This window comes from Neovison vison, chromosome 3 (assembly GCF_020171115.1).
Source record: "Neovison vison isolate M4711 chromosome 3, ASM_NN_V1, whole genome shotgun sequence".
NCBI classification, from domain to species: domain Eukaryota; kingdom Metazoa; phylum Chordata; class Mammalia; order Carnivora; family Mustelidae; genus Neogale; species Neogale vison.
In genome coordinates this window covers 164,347,953-164,364,907 of record NC_058093.1, presented here as the reverse complement: position 1 = coordinate 164,364,907, position 16,955 = coordinate 164,347,953, and the positions used below count along the sequence as shown (strand labels likewise).

Sequence of the window (16,955 nt, the reverse complement as noted above, 5' to 3'; positions counted from 1 at the left end):
CGGGAGCCGGCAGCCGGGCGGCCACTCACCGAGAGGGTCAGCAGCAGTTGCCAGCACAGGGCTCCGCTCCGGGAGCGTGCGGGGCGGGCGGACGCCATGGGAGCACTCGGGGACAGGTCACTGGAGAAGCGCCCGGAGGTCGGGTGGGAAGGCTCGGCGGGGCCAAAGGCCGCGGCCGGAGTGCAGACTGGGCCGGCCGCGCAGGACGAGCGCGAGGCACAGACGGTGGCGCGCGGGGAGAGGCGCTTTTCCTCTGGCTTTCTCTGGAGCGCCGGCCTCGCACCCAAGGGGCTTTTCCTCCGGCCGAGGGTGGGGCTCCAGGCGCGTCTAAAAGCCACCGATCGGCCCCTCCTTGCTATTTTCCCAAGTCTTCATTTCTTTTAGAGCGCAACAGGTGGGAACTCCCTCTCGTCGCCACCCTTTTACCCGCGCTAGGTGTTTCTCAGCAGCGGACGCCACCTATATGCCCCATCTCGCCCCCCCCCACCCCGGTGACCGCCTGGAAGATTAGCAGCTGGCCCTGCCCAGCAGAAGCCCTGACTGTACAAAGACTCACTCCCGGGGCGCGGCGGGCCGCGGGAAAGGGGCGCGGGCCTGGGCGCGCTTTCGCGCCGCGGCTCCGCCCCGCGCGCTGCCCTCTCTGCGGGCCGCTCCGAGGTCAGAGACAGCTAAAGCTGGACGGGTCGCCAGAGCTGGACGGGTCGCCAGCGCTGTCCCAGCTGCGTGAGGCCTACGTGCTGGAAAGGAACTCCAGGAACTCCTTGCTGGAGTAAATTGACTGCAGATCTCCAAGTGCAGTTCCGACAGGGTTTTCATCTGTGGCACCCTTTCTTGGGGGGAGAGGGGGTCTTGTTTTTGTTTTTAGAAATGCCATGGCCAATACAGCAGTGATGCAAGAAAGTTACCATAAATTAAAAACATTAATTAACTAATTAATGAGGGGGTTCCAGGCTACCAAAAAAAAAAAAAAAAAGTCAAGTGTAAGTTACAACAGAAAACGCATCTATTCAAATCCTTGACGTTAGTTAAATGTGGAACTCCTTGCTGGAGTAAACTCCTTGCTACCGCCCTTCTTCAAGACCCTCCATTGTCCCAAAGTAAAGCCCTCCACTGACCTTCGTACACCTGTCTCGTACATTGAAGTCCTGGACATTTACTAGAGATTTCTCTCTTCCTTCCTACCACCAAAGAAAAGAAAAAGAATGGGGCGCAGTTTATGTTTGGTTTGAAATGTACTTGAACTAGATGAATTACCTCCGGCCTTAACTTGGAAGATTAAAATATGAAAGCACTTTGCTTGAGCTCTCCAGAGAACAATGACCGGGCGTTCTGACTCATCCTCCAGCACCTCTTCCACTGCTGGCTTAAACCAGGGAAGTCTGACCACAAAGGAGAAATTTGTCTGTTCCATTTCGTTTGGTTTGCCTCTCCTGGAATGTTTGGAGAAACCTGTTTCAAAAGCCAGCCATGTCACTCACCATTTCAGTTCTTAAAAATGTGTACCATCCTATACCATTATACGCAGAGCCAAAATTATTATAATATTGACCATATAGTTAAACTCAAAGGTCAAACACTACATGGCTTGCATCCTACATATTAGTCCCATGCTCTGTTTTATTAATGACCCATAATGAGCTGTTCTGTTATTTCCATAGCCAGAAAATTTATCATTGAACATTTGCTCATAAAATAAGCCTGGGTCATCGGCATGAGACTATAGCTGACATGCTTCTGTTTCCATGTTTTTAAACCCCCATGTTTTTCCAGCAATGATTTCATAAACACACCTCATCCTGTACTAATGACATCATGATCTCTAGCATGAAGCTCTCCAGAGGAAAGAGAAACAAACTAGTTTCAGGTTCTAGGAATGTACTCAGGCTATCATCATAGTCCTTGACAATAGGATATTTCCAAACTCTTACCTACCCTTCAACCCTTATTGCCTTAAGGGTAGCTTACGTTTTTCCTCATTCCAGAAATGGGTGGAAGAGCAATCTGAAAAGAATTCATCTTAGATATTATTTTCATCTTTCACACTAAGTATCTAATTGAGGCTATTAAAATGGTGATGGGGGTATTGTGACTTTTTTTCTTTTAAAAAAGAAACGAAATATAAGGGACTTCCTCTAAACAAGTGGCTTAATTTGTTTAATATATTTACATTAGACTAAATGGTCACTGAAATGGATTATACATTTTTGAAATATCAGGTATAAATTCGAAAAGACAATGAAATGAGTATAGAAGAATTTTTTTGGTAACAATGTCTTGGGAGGGGTGGCGCCTGGGTGGCTGAGTGGGTTAAGGCCTCTGCTTTTGGCTCAGGTCGTGCTTTCACGGTACTGGGATCAAGCCTCAGATTGGGCTTTCCGCTGGGCAGGGAGACTGCTTCCCTCTCTCTCTGCCTGCCTCTCTGCGTACTTGTGATCTCTGTCTGTCAACTGAATAAATAAATAAATAATCTTTTAAAAATTATATATATATATAAAGAATGTCTTTTGGGGGATTCCTGGGTAGCTCAGTTGGTTAAGCTTCTGTCTTTGGCTCGTGATCTCAGGGTCCTGGGATGGAGTCCTGCACGAGGTTCCCTGCTCAGAGGGAAGTGTGCTTCTCCTTCTGCCCTACCCCTCACTTAAAGGAAGTCCCACTTAAGTAATGTAATTAAAGCAACACTGGATGCTGTCTATGGTAACTTCTACTTCTAAAATTAAACACTTTGACTTCATGGGGCTGATTTTTGGAAGAGGTTAGCTGGAAATGGTTAAATGGATTTCCACATAGGAAATCAAAATCAGAGTTGTCCTTAAAGAGATGAACAAACAGCCACCCCAGGTCCAGGAGGGCATAACTATGTTGACTAGTTTCACAGTTTTCAAATTTCAAAAACCAGAAATCAAGCCTGTTAATGGTGACCAAAAAATCCCAGTTACTCACTGAAGTGTACATAGAGACATCTTTTCCCGAACTGTATGATTTCTGCCAGCCTTCCTTCCACTGGAGCCTGGGAAGGAGGGTCAATGTGCACAGGTGACCCTCAGGGCAAATTTATCTTTGGATGGGGTAAGGACACAGAATGGAACCCAAGGGCAAAGAATACACTTAGGATGTCCTAAGTGCTCCCTAAGTGCTAATTAGTTTGGGTATCCCTCCTGTACTACCATCCTTATAACCCACCCCCCACCCCACCCAATCTCATCTCTACCACAGCTCCCTGATGCTTGTTCTTCCAGTACCCACCTCAGACCCTGATCTAGGGCTGAACCCCAGGACTAAGTCTCATAAACCCCAGACCTGGTCTGACCCAAGTGGATCAAGTATGCAACTCTACAGTGAAAAGCCACAGTCTATGCTAGTCATGCCCTTTCTAAAAATTTAGACCTTTTTTCCTTAAAAAGAATCCTTTTATGTAATGGGAGAAAAGTTTTTTTAAATGTTTTTGTCCGATAAATAACATTTTTATTTTTTTAATGCTGTCCGTATATCTTTGGTGTTCTCTTTTCAAAATCGGGCTCAATAAAGCATAGTGTAATAATCAAACTCAACTTCCATGACATTTCAAAGCATATTTTTGAACTGAATAAGGGATAGAGTGTGAAATAAATTGTAAATTAATTATTACTACAGTACTTTTGACTTAATAAGCCCTTAATAGAAATAAGCCAATGAAAGAATTTTGAGGCAATTGCGTTGAACATGACCAGAGACCATCTATGACACCTGTTCCGCCTTTAATAGATGCCATTGATATATGGATATCACAAGTGCTATGAACAAATATAAAAAAATGTAAAACAACAAATCTTCATTTGTTTGCTTCACAAATTAACTCATTTGACAAGTATTTACTGAGAACCTACTATGTCTCAGGCATTGTTCTCAGCATTGGGAATGCTGTGGTGAACAAGACAGGGAAGTGTGTAGGGAAAAATAAAATAACTGGGTAGGACAAGAACTACCCAGTAGTCCTCAATGGTAGGACTCCATTGAGATATACACAACCTGCTGACTCCTTTGTAAAAGAAAAGAGATTAACCTCAAGTTAAGTACAAAATGATGTATAAACAGTACTCTATAAGACTGATATAAACATCCTGTGTTCAATCTCTTCATGGATTCTGAAATGTTACCCACTTCTTAAAAGGACCAAGAGACAAGAAATACACTGTTCTGTGAAATAGCCTAGCCTAGAGCATACTTGCTCTTGGCTTCTCTGCCATCAATGTGTCTTGTTTTCTTCTTCTCTTGCTGGCTGTGCCTATGTGTTCTCCCTGTCTAACTCCTTCTGCTCTGACTTCTAAATACTAAAACACAAACACACCTGAATTTTTTTCAGACCTTTGCACTCAGGTCCTTTCTACCATAGGTGCTTTGTACATGCTCTTTCCACAACCTGGAACTTTCTTCCATCTCTCCAGCCTGGTAACCTCCTGTCCACCCTACAAATATTACCTTTGATTTTCTCCTCTACCAGGTCAAATCTGTCTATGAGGTCAAGCCTTCCTCATTAAACTTGTTCAGAGTACTTGTCACGATTACAACGTTAATTTTTTTGGATAATTATTTGACGAATGTTCGTTTCTCATTGAAGAGTGTAGGGTTTCATGACTTCAGCAACTTGCTTTTTTGGGCTCAGCCTTGTATCTCCAGCTCTATCCATCATGAATCCCCGCCCATAGACACCGAATAAGTATTTGTTGTATGAGCAAGTAAATGAGTGAATAAATGAGTAATGCTGGAGCATTCTTTTGATCAGTAATTCTTTGTTTTCCTTTCTCTATTTTTAATATGTATTGGCCTATTAAACTGAGGTCTTGGATCAAATTTAGTTGGATGAGAGTTCCTCATCGGAACTCATGCATGATGGACGTGTATTAGCATATTTGTTAAAATGTGAGAACATCTAGTGTGTTTTTTTGACACAAAACCAGATAAATATGCTAATGAATTTTAACTTAGAACTCAGAAAGAGACCAGTGCATAAATGAGAACTTAATATCTGATAAAATGGGGACAACACACAGCACTGAGAAGAAGAGAAATTATTTAGTGGTGGCATTAGGAAAACTGAATCATTATTGGAGAAAAATAAAACTAAACACCACATACAACGCAGCCTCCAGAAGGCTTCAAGTTTCCTGTGGTGACAAAGACATAAAGTCCACAGAAGATAATGTAGGAGAATATGTGACCCAGAGGTAGAGAAAGATATTTGAAATGATACCCCAAAAGCATATATCAAATAGGAATAATAATAAAATAAGATATAGTTGATTACATTAAAGTCAGGCTCTCTATTCAACAAAGGACACCATGAATAAAGGTAAGACACAGATGACAGATTGGGAAAGGCATTAGTTATGACTAACCCAGACAAGGGAATAGTATCTAGAACATGGACGGAACTCCCACATATCAATGGGAACATGACAGAAACCTCAATAGAAAGAAAAATGGGCAGAGCTTGAGCAGGCATTTTACAATAGAGGAATCTCAAAGCCTACAAAGTATATTTTAAAAAATTAGAGAACTGCATGTTAAAACCATAAAACAGGGCCACCTGGATGGCTCAGTGGGTTAAAGCCTCCACCTTTGGCTCAGGTCATGATCCCAGGGTCCTGGGATTGAGCCCTTCATCCGGCTCTCTGCTCCACGGGCAGCCTGCTTCCTCCTCTCTCTCTCTGCCTGCCTCTCTATCTACTTGTGATCCCTGTCTGTCAAATAAATAAATAAAATCTTTAAAAAATAATAAAATAAAACCATAAAACATCCTTTTACACCAGTTGAACTGGCAAAATCAGAAGCTGATTCCCCCTGGTTAAAGTTACTCCCTAGTTAAATTGAACTCTCAGCTTCCCAGCTACTGCACACTCACAGCTGAATGTGACTGAAGATGAACTCATACCCAAGTTCAGGAGTTTCACTTTAAGGTCACAATCACTGTCTTAAGTTGTAGTTAACACTGCTACAGCCTTACCCTGTCTGCCTAGTCCACCCAGCCACCCCTCATTCTCCTTTGCAATTTTTTTTCAAAACCTCCTTTTCTGGGCCACCTGGGTGGTTCTGTCGGTTAAGCGTCTGCCTTCCTGTGGCTCGGGTCAGGATCCCAGAGTGCTGGGATCCAGCCCCATGTCCTTCTGTCAGGATCCCTGCACAGCAGGGAATCGGCTTCCCCTTCTCCCTCCCTCTCCCCCTTCCCCTGCTTGTGCTCTCTCCTTCTCTCTCAAATAAATAAATGAAATCTTTTTTAAAAAATTTAAAAAATATGATCTGAAGATAATAAAAAATCTCCTTTTCTCAGCTCAAATCTCTTGTATGTCACCCTTAATTCTCACTTTCCATTCTAACTTAGCTTTCCATTTCACAGAGGAAAAGGAAACGGTCAAGAACTTTCACAGGCTTTTCCACACTTACCACCTGCCTGCATCTGTACCATCCAAGTGGCCTTTTCTTCAGTGCTATGATGAACCACCTTGGTGCACAGCTAAGGTCAACTTCTCCTTTTGTGCATCCATTCCCATCTCCTCCCACCTACTCAAGAGCGCTGCTCCTTGTCTCCTACAGCATCAATTTAATCCATCACTATCCTTGTCAATTTAATCCATCACTATCTTGTCCATCAACTAAACCTAAAAAAATAAAAACAAAAACAGCACCAACAACAAAAATACCAGGAAATTCTGCCCAAGTCCTATCTCTCTGTCCTGTTATCATACCCCATTTCTCTGTTCTCATTTACAGAAAAAAAAAAATCTAGGAAAAAAAGTTTTATCTTTACTGTCTTCTATTTCTTTCCTCAATATCTCTTGAGCTCTTTCTAATCAGATTTTCTCACCTACTGCTTCACCAAAAGTGTCTTTACAAAGGTTGGGGGCACTTACATAATACTGTAATAGTCACTTTTCCGTTTCTCATTATTTTCTTAATTGCAGAGAGTTTGCACACTGTCCTTGAAACACCGTCTTCAATGGGTTTCTCTTTTTCCTTCTGCACTCACTGATTGATTCCTCTTCCCCTGCATGACCTCTAATTAGTGGAGTGCCCACGACTCGGTGATTGGACCTTTGTTCTGGTTCTATCCCTGCTCAATCCCTTGTTGATCTTACCCAGTCTTCTGACTTTAAACATCCATGCTGATGGTTGGCAAACAGAAAGTTCTATCCCCCATCTTTCCCTTAAACTCCAGGCTTTAGCCGTCCATGTGACATTTTAGCCGAGATGTGCAGAAGGCCTTGCAAAGTTCATCTTTCCAGTTCTGAGTTCCTGATCTTCCCCATTGACAATGACCACAGTCTCTTCCTTTTCAATGAATGACAATTCCATCTTTCCCAATTGTTTCCATCTAAACATCTTGTGGACTTCCTCTTTTTCTCTTATACTCAGAATCCATTCAGTCAATAAATCTTAGGAACTCTACCTTTAAAATATACATGGTGTCTCCCCTTTCCCACCATGTTCATTCTTTTTTTTTAAGATTTTATTTATTTGACAGAGAGAAACACAGGGAAAGAGGGAACACAAGCTGAGGGAGTGGGAGAGGGAGAGCAGGCTTCCGCCGAGCAGGGAGCCCGATGCCAGGCTCCATTACAAAACCCTGGGATCATGACCTGAGCCAAAGGTAGACACTTAAAGACTGAGTCTCCCAGGCGCCCCTCATCATGTCAATTCTTGTCCAGGCCACTGTTGCCTCCCACCTGGGTTATCTGAAAAACCTCCTAAGTGCTCTTTCTGGTTCCAATATGCCTCACTTTGGTCTCTTTTCAATCCAGCAGCCAGACACTGTCCTTGGTAATAAATAGGTCAGGTCACAATATTTCTCTATCCAAACTCCTCTAGAAGGATTCCAAAGTTTAAAGACTTAAAACAAAAATCCCTCTGAGGCTTCTCATCTCATTTAGATCCAATCCAGAGTTTGTCCAGTGGTCCAGGGGGGCTGACACATCCCACCATGTGTCTCTTGGACTCCAGCTCTTACTCCCCAATCACGTGCTGTGCTGCCAGTCCCAGGGGGGTTGGGGGGTGCGGGGCTCAGCTGTTCCTTGAGCACGCTGGGCATACTCCTCCTCAGGCTTTCACTTCTGCACGAACACGCCTCCCTCTGATGGTTACATTGCGACTCTCTCACCCCCTTCAGCTTTGGACCTTTGTGCCCCGTCTCTTTGGGGCCTCCCCTGTCCACCCTAATTGAAACATCAAACCCCTGATGACTTCCTGTGGATTTTAACTAAGAATCTGGTGGGCTCGCTGTGGCTCTTTCCCCCCGCAGGTCTTTGTCTCCTGCACTAGGAGACCGTGGAAGTGGCTTTTGGTCTATCCGAGGGTTTTGCTTTTGCGGGCGTCCCACCCCATGAAGGTTTAGAACCCAGCAAATGTCTCGAAGGGAAAGCTGGAGGTAAGTGCGGTGCCTCCAGTGTCTTTGTCACACTATGCCTGAGCAATTGCCAGAAGCTCCCCATTTCTCTCTCCCAGTGCAGTGGCCTTCTGCTATGGCCAGGCCTGAGTTCTTGGCAGCAAGCTGGTGTCAGTAGCTTCAAATGCTCCATGGGGAAAAAATGAAGTTATCTTACTCAGGACATACTCCCCTTTCTCTGGTGCTCTCGCCCCTGGAATATCAGCTTCTCTAGCTCTTGTTGATTCTGCAACTTTCTGATATCTCAAGATAGATAAATTTTTGTATTTAATCCAGTTCTCTTGTTGGTCTTGGTGAGAGCTTTGGTCTCCCATATACACTCCATCCTACCATCTGTCTCTCGTATTTTACTTATTTTGCTTTCTTGGTCTATCTCTGCTTATTAGAATGTCATTTTCATGAGGTCTTATATTCTTCTCCACTTTCAGAGGCTACAACTCTGCCTGTCACAGTGTGGGCCCTTGCTAAATATTTGTTGAACAAATATATATACATATATATGTATATATAATATATATGTGTGTATATATATACACACACACATTTATATATATATGTTATACATGATTATATATATATATGATTATACAAAATCAAACCACCTGTAACCCATAGGTTAATTATTAACAAATTATGATGTTGCTTTGAGATAAGCATAGCTAATCCATTGGCTATAAGCAAGCCTAAAATTTACACTAGGGCATCTGAGAAGTCACCCCATATAGAGGCTGTGATCCTTCAAAACAACTGAAAACGAGGCATGAGAGATTTATGTAGTTTCTAGTTGCAGAAAGCATATGAAAAATGTTAATAAACAGTGGTCATAAACATGAGGCTCAAACCAAAAAAAAAAAAAAGTCCCAGGATTCTTAATTATAAAAATTGATTTGCAACAAAGATGTATTCCATGCAGACAATTCTATGAAGCTTGTTCCAGAGAAAGTAATAGCAGGGATTCATGTATTTAGCTATGGTTGGGTTTTTCATCTCATCAGTTTTTGGGAAGCCAGCTAGTCAATATTGGATAGATAGAGAGATGGGTAGATAAATAGATAAATAGATAGGGGTATAGATATAGATAGATATCCTGATGAAGATCAAAGTGTGATTGATTATCAGGGGCTGAGAGGTAGGGGAGAGATGAAGATGTCAGTCAAAAGGTACAAGCCAGGGGCGCCTGGGTGGCTCAGTGGGTTAAGCCTCTGCCTTTGGCTCGGATCATGCATGATTCCAGGGTCCTGGGATCAAGCCCCACATCAGGTTCTCTGCTCAGCAGGAAGCCAGCTTCCCTCTCTCTCTGCCTGCCTCTCTGCCTACTTGTGATCTCTGTCAGTCAAATAAATAAATTTAAAAATCTTAAAAAAAAAAAAGGTACAAGCCATCAGTTATGAAACGAATAAGCTTTGAAGATCTCATGTACAGCCTGGTGACTATAGATAACAACACTGTACTTTGTACTTGCAATTTGCTAAGCAGGTAGACCCCAAAGTGTTCTTACCATACACACAAACCGAACAAGGTAACCATAAGAAATGATGGATTTGCTGATTAACTTGATTCTGATAATCATGTACATATACATAAAATATATGTATAATAAATCATCACATTGTATGCTTGGTATATATAGTTTTATTTGTCAGTTACAGCTCAATAAAACTGAAGAGTAAAACCAAATACAAATGTTGCCATTCATCTCACATTTGCCTGCCAGGAACTGTGCCAGTGCTCCTAGCTGCCCCCTGCCAGGCCCAGGAGCCTTCCAGGAAATTGGGTCAAACACCAACCAGTTCAAGTAATTCTACTCTCTTCTAGCCTTCTCAGAAGGTGTTTTTAATATGCTACAACCATTTTTATAATCTTTTCTTCTTTCCGGATGTCGCAAGTTCAGTTTGTAGCTGCTTTCTGAAAATTTGAATTTAATTTTTCCTTCTATTTCCCAGCAACAACTATCACCACATAAATTAGGCTACCTCCTCATTCTCTTCTTTTTTCTCATCTCTTCTTTTTTTCTTTCTTTTTTTGTAACAAATTTATTGAGATACAACTCACATCCTTCCTTCTCACATTCATCCTACTTCTCTCAATGGTAATCCTCACTAGCATATTGCTGGTTTGCTTGATTTTCACAATCCTAGAGTGTAGAGTAGAGGGGGAAAAAGAGGTATAAGGGTAAATACCTAGGCGATCTTTGCTGAGCAGAGGTAAGAGAAGATGTTTTGAATATTCATACAGGAAAAAAAAAGGATTTATACCACCATTACTTAGATAGAAAGCAATTTAAAAAGTGGTCCCTGCCCTAAGTGAACTTCTGGTGTTTAAGGATGGATAACTTAGATGTTAAGTAATAGAGTAGGGAGTGGGGTGAAGAGCACCAGTCATGTTTTTCCAACTTTGAGAAAGGACATAACTTCCTGGAACTCCCACTTATACTTAAAGTTTAAAATGTCTCAAATCAAAGCCATTGTCTTTCCATAACAAAACTTCTTTGCTTTTCACTTCCTTGTAGTTAAGGGTATCATGATCCTCTCCCTTCCTCAAGAAAGAAACCAGGGAGTCATCTTAGACATCATCTCTTTCTCACACTCACATCCGTCTCTGGGTTAATTGCTTTATCTGATTCCTTATCTCTCATCTGGACCATCTTCATGGGTCTTTCAACTCAACAACCTTCTGATCCATCCTCTGTCACAGTGGTTTTCAAATTGTGTTTTTTGGAACTTCAGTTATTCTCATTCTTTGCTTGTTTTGTTTCGCATTTGTTTTGTTTGTTTTTGGCCCTTTTGGTTTGGGAAAGCTTACTTCCACTTCAACTAGAATGCCTCCTTTCCCTTGCTCATAGAGCTTTCCCTAACTTCCCCATGTGAGGAAAAGCACTTCCAAGTCTTTTGTGTTCATACAGGCTTTAACATGTGCCTCTGTTATTTATTACCTGACCCAAGTGCTATAATTACGTCATTTATAAATCTGTCTCCTCCGGGAGTGCATTAATTTTCTATTCTTTAAGTGCCCAGATAATTGCAGAATCCTGGGTTTGATATATGTTTGGACAAAGAGAGATGATATTGTTGGTAAAAAAGATAAGGACCTCAGTAAAGTGCTCATTTGAGAAGGCATTAAATAATTCGCTTTTGAAGACACGGAGTTTGTTATTTCTGTGAGCCTTGAAGCTAGAAATAAGTAATAAAGAATATGGATGTGGAATTCAAGAGACATCCAATCTGGAAATGCAAACTTGATTGTTATCAATATGCACATAACTAGGGCAACTCCAAATGGAAACAATTCACCTACTTAACCCATAAATTCCAGTGTGGAGAGGATTACTCTGAGGTAAGAAAGTCTGTGTTTTGTCACCCTCCTTCACATGGAGATTTACCAGCTGAGGATTGAAATTTATGTTGTAGAAGGTAATGAATAAGTAACCTAGAGTCACAGGACCCATAATTTTCTTTTAAGACTAAGAAGTCCTAAATTTTTTTTTTCCATTGTATTATGGATACAGAGGGCCGTTAGAAAAGGAATGTTCATTTGGTCAGGCTTGGATTTAAATCCTGGCTCTTTGGAAACCTAGCAGTCCGAGCTTGTTTGAGTCAGCTAACCATTCTCCACCTAAGTTTTCTTATTAGTAAATAGGAATAATAATGCCTAAATCGGAATTATGTTGTTAATATTTTTAATGAGATAATATTCAGGAATAGAGAGTTCTGGAATGCTTGCACATAGTAGGCACTCAATAAATTTCTTTAAAAAACATTTATTGAGTTCCCCTTATGTGCTGTGCACTGTTCTGGTGGAGCTTACACTCAAAAGCAGGGAGAAGAGAGAAAACAATAAGCAATGAACACAGGGAAGTCAGTTATATTGTATGCCAAAAGGTAACATAACTCTTTCTATGTTGAAACTCATGTAGGGCAAGTAGCTCCAAACCTTAATGCCTACAGGGGTCAGGAAAGAAATCAAAATAAGGCACGTTGTTGAAAAAAGCAGCCCTTTTAAATTATTCTGAAATTGTTTTGAAAAAGTAAAAGTACAGAAAAGTTTTTTCTTTTCACTTCCTAAGTTTACCTTCAGAAAATAGTAGTACAGTGGCTTCGACAGCACACATGCTAAAATTGGAACGAAACAGAGATTAGCATGGCCCTGAGCAATGATGACATATAAATCCCATGAAGCATTCCATATTGAGAAAGAAAGAATGAGAGAGGGAGGGAGGGAGGAAAGATGGAGGAAAGGAAAGGAAAGGAAAGGAGAGGAAAGGAAAAGGAGGAAGAAAAGAAGGAAGGAAAGAAGGAAGAAAAGAAAGGAAGAGAAGAAGAGAGGGAAAGAAAGAATAGTACAAGTATCCTCATAAATGATAACTGAAGCCTTCCCATCTGAGACGTGAACAGGGCAAGTTCAGAGTGTGCTGGCTTTAGCAGATCGGTAGCCTTTGGGAATATAGATTCAGTGTAACCAGACAGCTAAGTTTTCAAAAGAAATCACAAGTTTACATTTTGGGTAAAATGTCTTAATCTGAAAATAGCAATATATTCATAATTTTTTTTCCAAAACATTTGTTGGCTACACTTTGGCCTACAGATGTAATTTATGAGAGATTCTATTTCTCCATAATTTTTCCTGGCCATATGTACTTTAAAATTATTTAATTTTAATGAAAGAAATATAGTAGTAAACAGATGTTTAATTTTTCATTGCTTTAAATTTAGTCATTAGATAAGAATGTTTTCATTTGTTCAAATAAAATTTAACTGTCTTTTCTTCTGTGAATGACCTGTTTATATTCTTTGCCCATTTTACTTAGTAATTTATTATTTTCATATCAATTTACGAGATTCATTAGTATATTACTAAAAGTAAATATATTGTCTCTCACACATGCTTATTTTTGTTCCTGATTTTCTTATTTGTTTTTTGACTTAGTTTTAGATATCTATTTCTCTGGAGAAATTTTTAGATTCAATGGATTCCAATCTGTAACACCTCCCCTTCATGGTAATTCTTAAAAAAATGTTTTAAAAAACAGTAAAAAAATAAATTAATTTAATTTAATAAATGTATTTATTTTATTATTTATTATTTTATTTTATTATTATTTATTATTTATATTTTATTATAAATTAATTTGGTTTTTTTAAGCATCCATACAAGTCTAAGATTTTTTTTTCTAAAGATTTTATTTATTTATTTGACAGAGAGAGATCACAAGTAGGCAGAGAGGCAGGCAGAGAGAGTGAGAGGGAAGCAGGCTCCCTGCTGAGCAGAGAGCCCGATGTGGGACTCGATCCCAGGACCCTGAGATCATGACCTGAGCCGAAGGCAGCGGCTTAACCCACTGAGCCACCCAGGCGCTCCCCAAGTCTAAGATTTTGAGTTTGTTTTACATTAGTGAAAAATAAACTTTTACATTGTCTAAGCCACTTTATTTCTGTTACCGAATGCTCTAAGGCAAGTCCTAGCCAATTCACTGAGATAATTTTTAAAATGCATTTTTCTATAGCCACTAATGTAAAAAAGCGGAATTCCAACTGTGTCTATTAGCTTATGGACTCACCATTTGTCATATACCAAAACCATAGCACTGTCTTGTCACATGCTGAAACCTCTGTAATTTCCCTGTGTTTGTCAAACACACCGTTACTCATTTTCAAGTCTCTTTGAGTTGGCATAAGAACAGTTTCAGATTATGATAGAAATTCATTGGATAAATAGAAAAATAAATTCTATTTACGTATATATTAATTAATTGAAAAATGAGACTATGCCTCAGGCTGTTAGAATGGAACAAAATATTGAATCTTTTCTGACTTAAGGGAACATATCAGCTTGATCACACAGTTCAGAAGAGCAGAGGATGAAGTGGAAGAAGTGGTATGCAACATTTAAAAATGTGTGTGGGGCACCTGGGTGGCTCAGTGGGTTAAGCATCTGCCTTAGCTCGGGTCATGACCTAAGGGTCCTGGGATCGAGCCCCATGTCAGGCTCCTTGTTCAATGGGGAATATGCTTCTTCCTCAGCCCATTCCCCCCGCTCATGCTCTCTCTTTCCCCCTCTCTCTTGCTTACTTGCTCTTCTCTCTCTCTCAAATAAATAAATAAAATCTTTTTAAAAACCCAAAATAAAAATGTGTGCCATGGGGTACCTGGGCAGCTTAGTCTGTTAAGTGTCTGACTTCTGTTTCAGCTCAGGTCATGATCCCCTGGTAGAGAGACAGTCCTGCTCAGGCTCTTTATTCAGCTCGGAGTCTGCTTGAGATTCTCTCTCCCCCTCTTCCTTTGCTCCCCCCTGCCACTTGTGAACATTCTCTCTCTCAAAAAAATAAAAAGAAAAGAAAAGAAGGAAAGAAAACACGGGAATGTCTTCAAGTCTATCCATTTTTAAAATCTTACCCAAAAGAAAACAAGTTCCCAAGTTTATTGAATCATGACTTAGGTACATCAATTCTTTCCATTCAATCTCTGTTCTCTCCCTATATCAGATAGGATCCAGCTACATTTAATGGAAAATCTAAAATTTCATTGCTTAAACACACACAGATTTATCACTCGCATGAACAAGTCTAGAGGTAGGAAATCTAGAGCAGGTTTGGAGGCAGCTCCACAAAGTTACCAGGGATTCAGCCTCCATATGCTCCTCCATTCTCAACAAATGTTTGACGGCTTCCAATCTGAAACTCCCAAGAGGATTGCTTGAGCATAAGGCATCACATCCTGTGTTCTAGGCATCATGAAATACAGCTGGAGGAAGCAGGGGTACCTGGAAAGCTCAGTCAGTAGTCCGTGTGACTCTTGATCTTGGGGTTGTGAGTTCAAGCTCAACATTTGGTGTACAGCTTACTCAAAAAAAAAAAAAAAAATCTTCTAGCCAAATCACGTCCTTTAAGATACCTACTCAGAAATCTTATACACAGCATTTCACTTACTTCTCACTGGCCAGAATTTAGGGCATGTCATACTTGGATCAGGGGTGGGGTGGGAAATAGTGGTCTCTCAGTGAGGCACATAGCCAGCCTGACTGAAATCAGAGCTCCATCTCTAATGAACTAACTTAGGAGATAGTAGGTAGACAGCCAGCATCTCTGCCATCACCCTCACAAAATACCAAGGGACATGTGCTTGTAAGCATCAGTAGTGTTCTTGGGTGTCTGGGTGGCTCAGTGAGTTAAAGCCTCTGCCTTCAGCTCAAGTCTTGATCCCAGGATCCTGGGATCCAGGCGTGCATCTGGCTCTCTGCTCAGCGGGGAGCCTGCTTCCCCCTCTCTCTGCCTGCCTCTCTATTTGTGATCTCTCTCTCTCTCTCAAATAAATAATAAAATAGGGGCACCTGGGTGGCTCAGTGGGTTAAGCCGCTGCCTTTGGCGCAGCTCATGATCTCAGGGTCCTGGGATCAAGCCCCACATCGGGCTCTAGGCTCAGCGGGGAGCCTGCTTCCCTCTCTCTCTCTCTCTCTCTCTGTCTGCCTCTCTGCCTGCTTGTGATCTCTCTGTCAAATGAATGAAATCTTTGAAATAATAATAATAAAATAAATAAAATCTTAAAAAAAATCAACAGTGTTCTTAACGTTTAACTTCAAATATATTTAATATAAAAACATCAATATCAAATCAGTATTTAATATTAATAGTTAATATTTGACATATTTAATAAATATATTCTATTTTTCTATGGCACCATATGTACTGAATATTAATAATGCACTATGCCAAAATCAAAACAACTCTGAAAATTTGTCTTAATTTTCTTCTACCCAGTCTGAAATAGGAAGAAATAGTCATGACAGACTTTGCTGACTTATATAACACCACTGGTTCTGACAGGTTCTCAGCCACACCTATATGATAGTCAAAGTCAGCTACACCCAGAAAAATAAAACGTTAGAAATGTATGTGGGGATAAATTGGTTCAGTCAGAAAAGAATACAGCAAGAGACCTATATGCCAAAGGAAATCAGGAAACTATGAGTGTGTTTTGCTTAGACTATCAGGATTGTTCAGGTTGATTTTTAAACATGATTTGGTAAATACATTGGATAGGCTTGATCAAAAATAATTACTCTCAAAATGTGATTTTTTTACATTATGGGTTAGCAGAATAAATTTACTAAGCAAAGCGACAACGAACATGTCCTCTATCCAAATTTGGTTACCTTATGTGTCATTGTATACTCTCCAGTGCAAGGCGCTCTTAGGTATAAAATTCATAGAGCTGGTGATCCAGTGCAGAAGAACAGAGTGGGAGGGTCTGCTTTGTGGGGGCAAGAGGCAAGCTGGCTTGAGTTTAGGCGACAAGGTGAACTGCCACAATGTCCCCACCAGATCTCGGCCACAGACTTGCTGCTGAGGCTACTTGTGTCACCTACTCGAACTGGCTCATTGTGTTGTTCACGTATTAGTTTTTGCAGGTTCCTCAAGGGATGAGGAACCTGCTACACATGCTAATCTCAAAGTTTCCTGTGTGTGAAGATCTCCTGGGGATCTTGTTGAAATGCAGATTCTGATCCAATAGGTCCGGGGGTGGGGCCTGAATCCAATTTCCTCACAAGC

General features: G+C 40.9%; 1 protein-coding gene and 1 pseudogene across 4 annotated transcripts in view; one reads left to right on the top strand and one right to left on the bottom strand.

Moving 5' to 3' along the window:
• The window catches only part of DSC2 (desmocollin 2), a 34,279-nt gene extending 33,832 nt beyond the window's left edge, over positions 1 to 447 (bottom strand). The window contains exon 1 of one of the 4 annotated variants that reach the window (XM_044243230.1): positions 30 to 447. In XM_044243230.1, coding sequence (XP_044099165.1) covers positions 30 to 98 — 69 coding nt within the window. In that variant the 5' untranslated portion in view covers positions 99 to 447. The remainder of the gene's footprint in view (positions 1 to 29) is intronic. The other 3 variants (XM_044243229.1, XM_044243228.1, XM_044243226.1) reach the window with 3 other exon arrangements.
• A 12,054-nt stretch (positions 448 to 12,501) lies between these two features.
• LOC122903839 lies at positions 12,502 to 12,602 on the top strand (annotated as a pseudogene).
• Positions 12,603 to 16,955: the final 4,353 nt, after the last annotated feature.